Source organism: Mobula hypostoma, chromosome 7, assembly GCF_963921235.1.
Source record: "Mobula hypostoma chromosome 7, sMobHyp1.1, whole genome shotgun sequence".
Classification (NCBI taxonomy): Eukaryota; Metazoa; Chordata; class Chondrichthyes; order Myliobatiformes; family Myliobatidae; genus Mobula; species Mobula hypostoma.
In genome coordinates this window covers 188,077,504-188,089,950 of record NC_086103.1, presented here as the reverse complement: position 1 = coordinate 188,089,950, position 12,447 = coordinate 188,077,504, and the positions used below count along the sequence as shown (strand labels likewise).

At 46.7% G+C, this 12,447-nt stretch overlaps 1 protein-coding gene across 1 annotated transcript in view; it reads left to right on the top strand.

Annotated features, from left to right (window-relative positions):
• Positions 1–12,447, top strand: part of LOC134349967 (dynein heavy chain domain-containing protein 1) — a 221,153-nt gene that overhangs the window by 190,250 nt on the left and 18,456 nt on the right. The window contains exons 33-34 of the mRNA XM_063054919.1: positions 451–629; positions 2,646–3,623. Of these exons, the coding sequence (XP_062910989.1) occupies positions 451–629; positions 2,646–3,623 (1,157 nt within the window). The remainder of the gene's footprint in view (positions 1–450; positions 630–2,645; positions 3,624–12,447) is intronic.

The window sequence follows — 12,447 nt, the reverse complement described above, 5'->3', positions numbered from 1 at the left end:
CAGAATTCTCTCTCCTACCTTTCTGGGCCATCTCAGTTCTTTCAGGACAGGTGGATATTGCTGGAGTGGCGATGGAGATCTCTGGAGCTGGGAAAGGTAGATTGCGCTTCTGGCTTGTGAATGTCTGGGCCCTGCCTCTGGCTGGTTTTAAACTGTTGTCCAGGTGCTGCCCTTTTTCCCTCTTTTCCGCACAGCAGTTCGCACAACACTATTACACTCAGAGCGTAAGAGTTGATTTCCAGCGGCTCTGAAAGCAGGTTTGTACATTCCTTCTCGGGAACATGTGGATTTCCTCCGGTGATCTGCTTTCCTCCCACATACCGCTTTGGCCAATGTAACTCGTCCCGCGATTAGGCCTGGGTTAAATAGTTGGGTTGCTGGGTGGTGTGGCTCATTGGACTGGAAGGGCCTGTTTCACACTGTATCTCTAATTAAAATAAACCTCTCCAGAGATGGACCCAGCCATGCTGAAGCTGGTGAGAGTGATCGACCTGACCATCAGTCCATCAGGGCTGCAGGAGCTGTTCCTGAAGGAAGTTCTGTATTTCGAGAGGGCACGGGTGGAAGACCTCAGCCTCACTCGTCAGATGGACATCATGTACCTGCGACACCAACTCCAGGTCACCCAGGTCTGTGTCAGAGTGACCCCTGACCCCACACACACATGACCTCTGACCTCAGATGAGGGTCAAGTTCAGTGGCATTGTTTGTAACTGAGGGAGGGTCACTCTGTGGGAGGGAGGTTCTTGATTAGTGAGAACATCAAAGGTTACGGGGAGAAGGCTGGAGAATCAGGTTGAGAGGGATAATAACTCAGCCATGATGAAATGGCACAGCAGACTGGATGGGCCAAATGGCCTAATTCTGCTCTTATGGAAGAAGGGAGGGTCAGTAACACAGTAGCGATCGTTGGGCCCTAGTTCATATGTTATACGGAGCCTCGAATGGGATGCTCTTACCCTGGGAATTTGTGATGTGTCTCTGGGGTATTTGTACCATATTCAGGGGATCAGAACATGGAACATAGAAATCTACAGCACATTACAGGCCCTTCGGCCCACAATGTTGTGCTGACCATGTAACCTACTCTGGAAACTGCCTAGAATTTCTCTACTGCATAGCCCTCTATTTTTCTAAGCTCCATGTACCTATCTAAGAGTCTCTTAAAAGACCCTATCGTAGCCACCTCTACCACTGTCATTGGCAGTGCATTCCATGCACCCACGACTTTCTGTAAAAAACTTACCCCTGACATCCCCTTGGTACCTATTTGCAAGCACCTTAAAACTATGCCCTCTCGTGTTAGCCATTTCAGCCCTGGGTAGAAGCCTCTGACTATCCACATGATCAATGCCTCTCATCATCTTATACACCTCTATCAGGGCACCTCTCATCCTCCGTCGCTCCAAGGAGAAAAGGCCGAGTTCACTCAACCTATTCTCATAAGGCATGCTCCCCAATCCAGGCAACATCCTTGTAAATCTCCTCTGCACCCTTTCTATGGTTTCCACATCCTTCCTGTACTGAGGTGACCAGAACTGAGCACAGTAGTCCAAGTGGGGTCTGACCAGGTCCTATATAGCTGTAACATTACCTCTTGGCTCCTAAACTCAATCCCACGATTGATGAAGGCCAATACACCGTATGCCTTCTTAACCACAGAGTCAACCTGCACAGCAGCTTTGAGTGTCCTATGAACATGGACCCCAAGATCCCTCTGATGCTTTTCAAAAGTTCCAGCACATCCTCTTTCTTAATGTCTATACACGCAAGCATTTCAGTCCACTGTAAGTCATCCCCACAATTGCCAAGGTCTTTTTCACTGTGAATACTGAAGCAAAATATTTATTAAGTACCTCCATTACCTCCTCCGGTTCCATACACACTTTTCCACTGTCACACTTGATTGGCCCTATTCTCTGACGTCTTATCCTCTTGCTCTTCACATACTTGTGGAATGCCTTGGGTTTTTCCATAATCCTGCTCATTAAGGCCTTCTCATGGCCCCTTCGAGCTCTCTAATTTCATCCTTAAGCTCCTTCCTGGCAACCTTGTAATTTTCTAGAGCTCTGACAGTACCTATGAACCTTTCGTAAGCTTTTCTTTTCTTCTTAATTAGATTTTCTACATCCTTTGTACACCATGGTTCTTAAACCCTACCATCCTTTCCCTGTCTCAATGGAACGTACCTATGCAAAAAACCATGCAAATGTTCCCTGAACAGTACTATGGTAAAGGAGAAAGAGTTGTGATCACTACCTCCAAAACGCTCTCCCACCAAGAGATCTGACACCTGACCAGGTTCATTTCCCAATACCAGATCAAGTACAGCCTTTCCTCTAGTTGGCTTATCTACATATTGTGTCAGGAAACCTTCCTGAACACACCTAACAAACTCCACCCCATCCAAACCCCTTGCGCTAAGGAGATGCCAGTCAATATTAGGAAAGTTAAAATCACCCATCACAACAACCCTATTATTACTGCACCATTCCAGAATCTGCCTCCCTATCTGCTCCTTGGTGTCTATTACTACTGGGGGTTCTAAAAAAAAAATCTGTATCCTACTTGTACTGTGGCTCCCTGAGTCTTTGGCTCCTGGGGCAGCGTTGACTACTAATGTTTGTACCTGTCTTCACTGGCAGGAGGAGCTAATGGACAAGGTCATCGAGACAGCCACCAGTCTGCTCAACAACCCAACCATCCACGAGGAGGCACTGCGGAGCCAGAGGGCCAAGATGGAGATTCACAGTAAGCTCAATGCTCTGGACAAAGCGGACAATCCCAGTGCAGCCATGGACAACCCTTACGTGCTGATCTCCAACATCGGCTCTGAGATGTACTGGGCACTCGTCCACATCTCACACCTCAGCGCCTTCTACTACTTCTCCAAAGCTGGCTTCATGAACGTGGTGAGGGCTGCCCTCTCGAGCCGCCGCCTGAGTGCCCCCCATCACCCCCCAGCCACCGGCAGCTGCAAGGAACGCTACATGGACCTGATGGACTACCTCATCTCCCGCATCTACAGCCACTTCCGCTGCTGCATGTTCACCAGTCACGCTCGTCTCTACCGATTCCTGGTGGTCATCGGCTACATGAAGGTGTTCAACACAGTGACGCCAGTGGAGTGGGAGCTCTTCCTGAGGGGCACCCAGGACCTGGAGCTGGGCGACAGGATACTCTACTGTCCCCATAGCCGTCCCACCTGGATCAGCGAGGAGGTGTGGAGCAGCTGTGCTGTCCTCGAACTCCTGCCCGCCTTTGGCAGCCTGCGGGACTCGCTGGTCAGACAAGGCAGCCAGTGGCAGGAGTACTTCCGGCTCCCCTGCACGGTGATTGGCACTGTCCCATGCACCAACTTCGGCCACCTCAACACCTTCCAAAAAGCCATCCTGTGGCGGCTCTTCAAGCCCAACACCCTGAGTCTGGTGGTGGAGCAGGTGGTGACTAGTATTCTGGGAGGTGCCCTCCACAGGAACCAGTGGATGACTGTCCCCCCCCTTTCCACCTACAGCAAACAGATGGTGCCCATCATGTTCCTGATGCCCCAGGACAACTCGGTCAACCTGTCCACACATCCCCTCTACTGGATCAGGCAGGCAGCGACTGAGCGACACATGCAGGTGAGTGGTCACTGGAGGAAGGGTGAGGGTCACCAGAGGTCAGCACCAAGTTCAGAGCAACTACTCTGGTAGTGATGGGACTACATCTCCCACAGGGTCCTGGAGAAGGTGCAGAGATTTTCCAGGATGCTGCCTGGATTAGACAGCATGTCTTATGAGGATAGGTGAAGTGAACTAAGGCTTTCCTCTTTGGAGTGAAGGAAGATGAGAGATGACTTAACAGAGGTGTACAGGATGATAAGAGGCACAGATCGGTGGACAATCAGATTTTTTTTTCCCAGGGCAGAAATGCCTAATACGTAGGACAAATGTCCCTCCAGTCTTCAAGAAGGGAGAGAGGCAGAAGAAAGGTGACTGTAGGCCAGTTGGTTTGACCTCAGTGGTTGGGAAGGCGGTGAAGTCGATTGTTAAGGAGGTAGTTTCAGGGTACTTGGCGGCACCTGATAAAATAGCTCGTAGTCAACATGGCTTCCTCAAGGGAAAATGTTACTTGACAAATCTGTTGGAATTCTTTGAAGAGGTAACAAGCAGGATAGACAAAGGAGAATTGGTTGATGTTGTGTACTTGGATTTTCAGAAGGCTTGACAAGGTGCCACACATGAGGCTGCTTAACTGGCTACAAGCCCATGGTATTACTGGAAAGATTCTAATATGGATAAAGCAGTGGCTGATTGGCAGGAGGCAAAGAGTGGGAATAATGGGAGCCCTTTCTGTTTGGCTGCAGTGCCTAGTCATGTTCCACAGGGGTCTGTTTGGGACCAGATCTTTGTATGTTATATATCAATAACTTGGGATGGCTTTGATGGCTTTGTTGCAAAGTTTGCAAACAATACAAAGATAGGTGGAGGGGCAGGTAGTTTTATGGAAGTAGAGAGGCTGCAGAAGGACTGAGACAGATTAGGAGAATGGGCAAAGAAGTGGCAGATGCAATACAGTGTCAGGAAATGTATGGTCATGCACATTGATAGAAGAAATTAAAGGGTTGACTATTTTCTAAATGGAGAGAAAATTCAAAAATCTGAGGCACAAAGGGATTTGGGAGCCCTCGTGCTTAAAGGTTAATCTGCGGGTTGAGTCTGTGCTCAAGAAGGCAAATGCAATGTTAGCATTCATTTCAAGACATAGGAGCAGAATTGGGCCATTCAAACCATCGTCTGCTTCATCATTCTATCATGGTTGATCCTGGTTCCCACTCAACCCCATACACCTGCCTTTTCACCCTATCCTTTGATGCCCCGACCGATCAGGAATCAATCAACTTCCACTTTAAATATACCCACGGACTTGGCCTCCACCGCAGACTCTGGCAAAGCATTCCGCAGATTCACTACTCTCTGGTTTAAAAAAATTCCTCCTTCCCTCTGTTCTAAAGGGTTGCCTCTCAATTTTGGGGCTGTGCCCTCTAGTTCTGGATACCCCCACCGTAGGAGACATCCTCTCCACATCCACCTTATCTACATTCGGTAAGTCTCAATGAGGTCCCCCGCTATTCTTCTAAATTCCATAAGACCATAAGACAAAGGAGCAGAAGCAGGCCATTTGGCCCATCGAGTCTGCTCCGCCATTTTATCATGAGCTGATCCACTTTCTCCTATTTAGTCCCACTCCCCTGCCTTCTCACCATAACCTTTGATGCCCTGGCTACTCAGATACCTATCAATCTCTGCCTTAAATACACCCAATGACTTGGCCTCCACTGCTGCCCATGGCAACAAATTCCATAGATTCACCACCCTCTGACTAAAAAAATTTCTTCGCATTTCTGTTCTGAAAGGGCGCCCTTCAATCCTTAAGTCATGCCCTCTCATACTAGACTCCCCCATCATGGGAAACAACTTTGCCACATCTACTCTGTCCATGCCTTTTAACATTCGAAATATTTCTATGAGGTCTCCCCTCATTCTTCTAAACTCCAAGGAATACAGTCCAAGAGTGGACAAATGTTCCTCATATGTTAACCCTCTCATTCCTGGAATCATTCTAGTGAATCTTCTCTGTACCCTCTCCAATGTCAGCACATCCTTTCTTAAATAAGGAGACCAAAACTGCCCACAGTACTCCAAGTGAGGTCTCACCAGCGCCTTATAGAGCTTTCCAGTCAGTACAGGCCGAAAGCTGTCACATGTTAACCCCTTCACTCCTGGAATCATCCTCGTGAACCTCCTCTGGACTCTCTCTAATAACAATACATCCTTTCTGTGATAAGGGGCCCAAAAGTGTTAATAATACTCAAAGTGTGGCCTGACTAGTTTCTTAAAAATTTTCAGCATTATCTCCTTGTTTTTATATTCTATTCCCCTTGAAATAAATGCCAACATTGCATTTGCCTTCTTTAACACAGTCACAGCGTGTAAATTAACCTTCTGGGAGTCTTGCACGAGGACTCCAAAGTCCCTCTGCATCTCTGGTGTTTGAATTTTCTCCTCATTTAGATAATAGCCTGCACTTTTGTTCCTTTTACCAAAATGCATTATCATACATTTCCCAACACTGTATTCCATCTGCCACTTTTTTGCTCCTTCTTCCAATTTGTTCAAGTCCTGCGACAATCGCATTGCTTCTTCAGCACTACCTACCCCTCCACCTATCTTTGTATCATCCGCAAATTTTGCCACAAAACCATCAATTCCATCATCCAAATCATTGACAAACAATGTGAAAAGTAGCGATTCTAATACTGACCCCCTGAGGAACACCACTATTCACTGGCAGCCAACCAAAAAAATCCCCTTTATTCCCACTCGCTGCCTCCTGCCTGTCAGCCATTCCTCTATCCGTACCAGCAAGTTCCCTGTAATGCCATCGGATTTTATCTTGTTAAGCAGCCTCATGTGAGGCACCTTATCAAATGCCTTCTGAAAATCCTCTCCTTTGTCCAACCTGCTGGTTACTTCCTCAAAGAACTCTACCAGATTTGTCAGGCAAGATTTCCCTTCACAGAAAAAATGCTGATTTTATCCATGACTTATTTTATCATAGTCTCCAAGTACCCCTAAACCACTGAGTTTAGATTAACTGGCCTCTAATTTCCTTTCTTTTGCCTTCCTTCCTTCAGAAAGAGTGGAGTGACATGTGCAATGTTCCAGTCCTCCAGGACCATGCCAGAATCAAGTGATTCTTGATGCATCCGTTATCTGTTCAGCAACCTCTCTCAGGACTCTGGGATGTAGTCTCTCTCTGGGATCTGGTCGAGGTGACTTATCCACCTTAAGACCTTTGAGTTTGTCTAGCACTTTTTCCTTTGTAATAGCAATGGCACTCACTCCTGCTCCCTGGCATTCACTGACCTCTGGCACATTGCTAGTGTCTTCCACAGTGTAGACCAATGCAGAGTACTTCTTAAATTCATCTGCCATTTCTTTGTCCCCCATTACTACCTCACCAGCATCATTTTCCAGTGGTCCAATATCAACTGTACCTCCCTTTTACTCTTTATATAACTGAAAAAGTGTTTAGTATCTTGCCATTAGGATGAGGTTATGGAGCACTTGGTGACACAGGACAAGAGAGGACAAAGTCATCGTGGTTTCCTTAAGGGAAAATCTTGCCCAATTAACCTGTTGGAATTCTTTGAGGAGATTACAAGTAGGTTACATAAAGGGTATGCAGTGGATGTTGTATATTTGGCCTTTCAAATGGCCTTTGACAAGGTGCCACACATGAGGCTGCTTAGCAAGTTAAGAGCCCATGGTATTACAGGAAAGTTACTAATATGGTTAGAGCATTGGCTGGTAGGAGGCAGCGACTGGGAATAAAAGGATCCTTTTCTGGTTGGCTGCCAGTGACTAGTGGTGTTCCACAGGGGTTGGTGTTGGGACCACTTCTTTTTATGCTGTATATAACTGATTTAGATGATGGAATAGATGGCTTTGTTACAAGTTTGCGGCTGATATGAAGATTGGTGGAGGGGCAGGTAGTGTTGAGGAAACATGTAGGATGCAGAAGGACTTAGACAGATTAGGAGAATGGGCAAGGAAGTAACAAATGAAATACAATGTTGGAAAGTGCATGGTCATGCACTTTGTCATAGTCATACTTTATTGATCCCGGGGGAAATTGGTTTTCGTTACAGTTGCACCATAAATAATAAATGGTAATAGAACCATAAATAGTTAAATAGTAATATTTAAATTATTTATGCAGGAAATAAGTCCAGGACCAGCCTATTGGCTCAGGGTGTCTGACCCTCCAAGGGAGGAGTTGTAAAGTTTGATGGCCACAGGCAGGAATGACTTCCTATGAGGCTCTGTGTTGCATCTCGGTGGAATGAGTCTCTGGCTGAATGTACTCCTGTGCCCAACCAGTACATTACATAGTGGATGGGAGACATTGTCCAAGATGGCATGCAACTTAGACAGCATCCTCTTTTCAGACACCACCGTCAGAGAGTCCAGTTCCATCCCCACAACATCACTGGCCTTACGAATGAGTTTGCTGATTCTGTTGGTGTCTGCTACCCTCAGCCTGCTGCCCCAGCACGCAACAGCAAACATGATAGCACTGGCCACCACAGACTCGTAGAACATCCTCAGCATCGTCCAGCAGATGTTAAAGGACCTCAGTCTCCTCAGGAAATAGAGATGGCTCTGACCCTTCTTGTAGACAGCCTCAGTGTTCTTTGACCAGTCCAGTTTATTGTCAATTGTTAGTAGAAATAAATGTGCAGACTATTTTCTAAATGGGGAGAAAATCCAAAAATCTGATATTCAAAGGGACTTGCGCAGAACACCCTAAAGGTTAACTTGCAGGTTGAGACAGTGGTGAGGAAGGCAAATGCAATGTGAGCATTCATTTCAAGAGGTCTAGAATACAACAGCAGGGATGTGATGCTGAGGCTTTATAAGGCACTGGTGAGGTCTCACCTTGAGTATTGTGAACAGTTTTAGGCTCCTCATCTAAGAAAAGATGTGCTGGCATTGGAGAGGGTTCAGAGGAGGTTCACAAGGATGATTCCAGGAATAACAGGGTCATCATACGGGAATGTTTGATGGCCCTGGGTCTGTACTCGCTGGAATTTAGAAGGATGAGGGGGATCTCATTGAAACCTTCCGAATGTTGAAAAGCTGAGACAGAGTAGATGTTTCCCATGGTGGTGGAGTCTAGGACAAGAGGGCACAGCCTCACAATAGAGGGGCATCCATTTAAAACAGAAATGCAAAAACATTTTTTTTCACCAGAGGGTGGTACATTTCTGGAATTTGTTACCAGAGGCAGCTGTGGAGGCCTGGTCATTGGGTGTATTTAAGTCAGAACTTGATAGGTTCTTGATTGAACACAGCCAGGAAATGGGGTTGGGGGGGCAGAACAATGGGTCAGTCATTGTTGAATGGTGGTGCTGACTCGATGGGCCAAATGGCCTAATTCTGCTCCTATGTCTTATAGTCTTTATATTATTGGCTAGTTTGCCCTCATATTTCATCTTTTCCCTTAAAGCTTTTCTGTTGCCTTTTGTTGGATTTTAAAAACTTTCTGATCAGCCAACTTCCCACTCACTTTAGTTCCCTTATATGTCCTTTCATTGGCTTTTATGCAGCCCTTGACTTCCTTTGTCAGCCACAGTTGCCTACCCTGCCATTTGAGAACTACTTCTACTGTGGGACATATCTATCCTGCGCCTTGTGAACTATCCCCAAAAACTTCAGCCATCTCTGCTCTGCCATCACCCCCGCCAGTATCCTCCTCCAATCCACCTGGGCAAACTCTTCTGTCATGCCTCTATAATTCCCTTCATTCCATTGCATTACTGATACATGTGAGTTGTGCTTCTCCCTCTCAAACTGCAATATGAATTCAATCATATTACGATTACTGTCTCCTCAGGCTTCCTTTACATTAAGCTCCCTAATAAAATCTGGATTATTACAAAACACCCAATCTAAGATAGCCTTTCCCCTAGTAGGCTCAAACACAAGCTACTCTAAAAAGCCATCTTGTAGGCATTCAGCAGATTCCCTCTCTTGCGATCTGACATGAGCCCGATTTTCCAAATCCCCTTGCGTATCGAGGCCCCCATTACAATTGTGACATTACTCTTATTATATGCCTTTTACAGCTCCCTTTGCAATCTCAACCCCACATCTTGGTTACTATCAGGGGGCCTATTTATGATTCCCATAATGGTGTTTTCACCCTTGCAGTTTCTTAACACCACCGCCTATGCCTATCTGCCTGTCCCTTTGACGTCAAGCTCCTAACCATGGCCTTCTTTCAGCCACAACTCAGTGATGCCTTCAATGTCATACCAACCAATCTCTAATTGCGCTACGAGTTTGTCCTCCTTATTCCCAATGCTATGCACATTTAAATACGGCACCTTCAGTCCTGCATTCTTCACCCTTTTGAATTTTGCCTCCGTGGTACAATTTAACTCTTTGCTCTGTCTGCATTTGTACCCAGTCATTGGCTTGTCCTTCCTTACATTCACGTTACACCCTTCATCTACTTGTAAACCTGCTGGCTCATCCTCAGCTCTATCATACTGGTTCCCAACCCCCTGCCATATTAGTTTAAACCACTCCCAACAGCTCTAGTAAATCTGCCCGCAAGAATATTGGTCCCCTTGGAGTCAAGTGCAACCCGTCCCTTTTATACAGGTCACACCTGCCCCAGAAGAGGTCCCAATGATCCAGAAATCTGAATCCCTGCCCCCTGCTCCAATTCTTCAGCCACGCATTTATCTGCCACCTCATTCTATTCCTATCCTCACTGTCGTGTGACACAGGCAGCAATCCCGAGATCACTACCCTTGAGGTCCTGCTTCTCATCTTCCTTCCTACTCCCTGTATTCTGCTTTCACGACCTCCTCTCTTTTCCTACCTATGTCATTGGTACCAATATGTACCACGACCTCTGACTGCTCACCCTCCCTTTATTGTGGACACGTTCAGAAACATCTCGGACCCTGGCACCTGAGAGGCAAACTACCATCCATGTTTCTTTCTCGCGTCCACAGAATCACCTGTCTGACCCACTATCTATAGAGTCACCTATCACTGCTGCCCTCCTCTTCCATTCCCTACCCTTCTGAGCCACAGGGCCAGACTCTGTGCCAGAGGCACGGCCACTGTTGCTTCCCCCAGGTAGGTAGTCTCCCCAAATAGTACTCACAATGGAGTACTTATTGTTGAGGGGGATGGCCACAGGGGTGCTCTCTACTATCTGATGCTCTCCCTTCCCTCTCCCGACAGTCACCCATTTATCTATCTCCTGTAGCCTCCCTGTAGCTCCTGTCTATGCTACACGCTGGAGGAACTCAGCAGGTCAGGCAGCATCCGTGGAAATGAACAGTCTATCACTGCCTCACTTTCCCTAACAAGCCGAAAGTCATCAAGCTGTCGCTCCAGTTCCCTAACTCGGTCTTAAAGGAGCTGCAGCTCGATGCACCTGGCGCAGGTGTGGCCATCAGGTAGGCTGGGAGTCCCCTGGATATCCCAATCTGACACCCAGAACAGAATACTGCCTCTTAGACATACCGCCATTCTCTCAAGATTTAAATAGAAACAAGAAATAAGGAATGAACTTAGCTGCTTACCTTGCCTCTGCCTGTTCTCGCTGAAGCCCTATTGAGCCAAAGCCTTACCACTCCGACTCAGACCACTCTGATGATGACCACTCCACTAGACATCACTCATCACTCCACTAGACAGTCCCCCTGTCTTATGGGGACTGGGTTTTGAAGCTGTTTGCCGGACTTGTACCGAACACCTACTGCATCTGCGCAGTACTCCTATCTAATTCTGCTCCTTTTTCTTATGGTCTTACAATATAAGGTGTTACGTACCTTGTAACTGGGTTGCCAAACCAGCAGAAATGGACCATTTAATTGGAGTCTGGATTACTGGAACTAAGAAAGTTTTATTAAAGAAATAAGTAACACAGTACTCTAATAGTAAGGATATAAATGCAACAGGTTAGCAATGATAAAACACACATGTATACAGAACTAGGATAATAGGATCAATCAAGCTCTATCGCAGTCTAGGGGTAAAATGATCAGTCTCAAGTGACGCAGAGTTCAGTTCAGTTTAGTTCAGTTCGCAGAAATCGCTGTTGTGCTGTTGGGGAGAGAGAATGAATATGCAAATTCTCGATTCAAACAGACAGAAAACATAGAAAACATAGAAAATAGGTGCAGGAGTAGGCCATTCGGCCCTTCGAGCCTGCACCGCCATTTATTATGATCATGGCTGATCATCCAACTCAGAACCCAGCCTTCCCTCCATACCCTCTGATCCCTGTAGCCACAAGGGCCATATCTAACTTCCTTTTAAACATAGCTAATGAACTGGCCTCAACAGTTTGCTGTGGCAGAGAATTCCACAGATTCACCACTCTCTGTGTGAAGAAGTTTTTCCTAATCTCGGTCCTAAAAGGCTTCCCCTCTATCCTCAAACTGTGACCCCTCGTTCTGGACCTCCCCAACATCGGGAACAATCTTCCCGCATCCAGCCTGTCCAATCCCTTTAGGATCTTATACGTTTCAATCAGATCCCCCCTCAATCTTCTAAATTCCAACGAGTACAAGCCCAGTTCATCCAGTCTTTCTTCATATGAAAGACCTGCCATCCCAGGAATCAATCTGGTGAACCTTCTTTGTACTCCCTCTATGGCAAGGATGTCTTTCCTCAGATTAGGGGACCAAAACTGCACACAATACTCCAGGTGTGGTCTCACCAAGGCCTTGTACAACTGCAGTAGTACCTCCCTGCTCCTGTACTCGAATCCTCTCGCTATAAATGCCAGCATACCGTTCGCCTTTTTCACCGCCTGCTGTACCTGCATGCCCACTTTCAATGACTGGTGTATAATGACACCCAGGTCTCG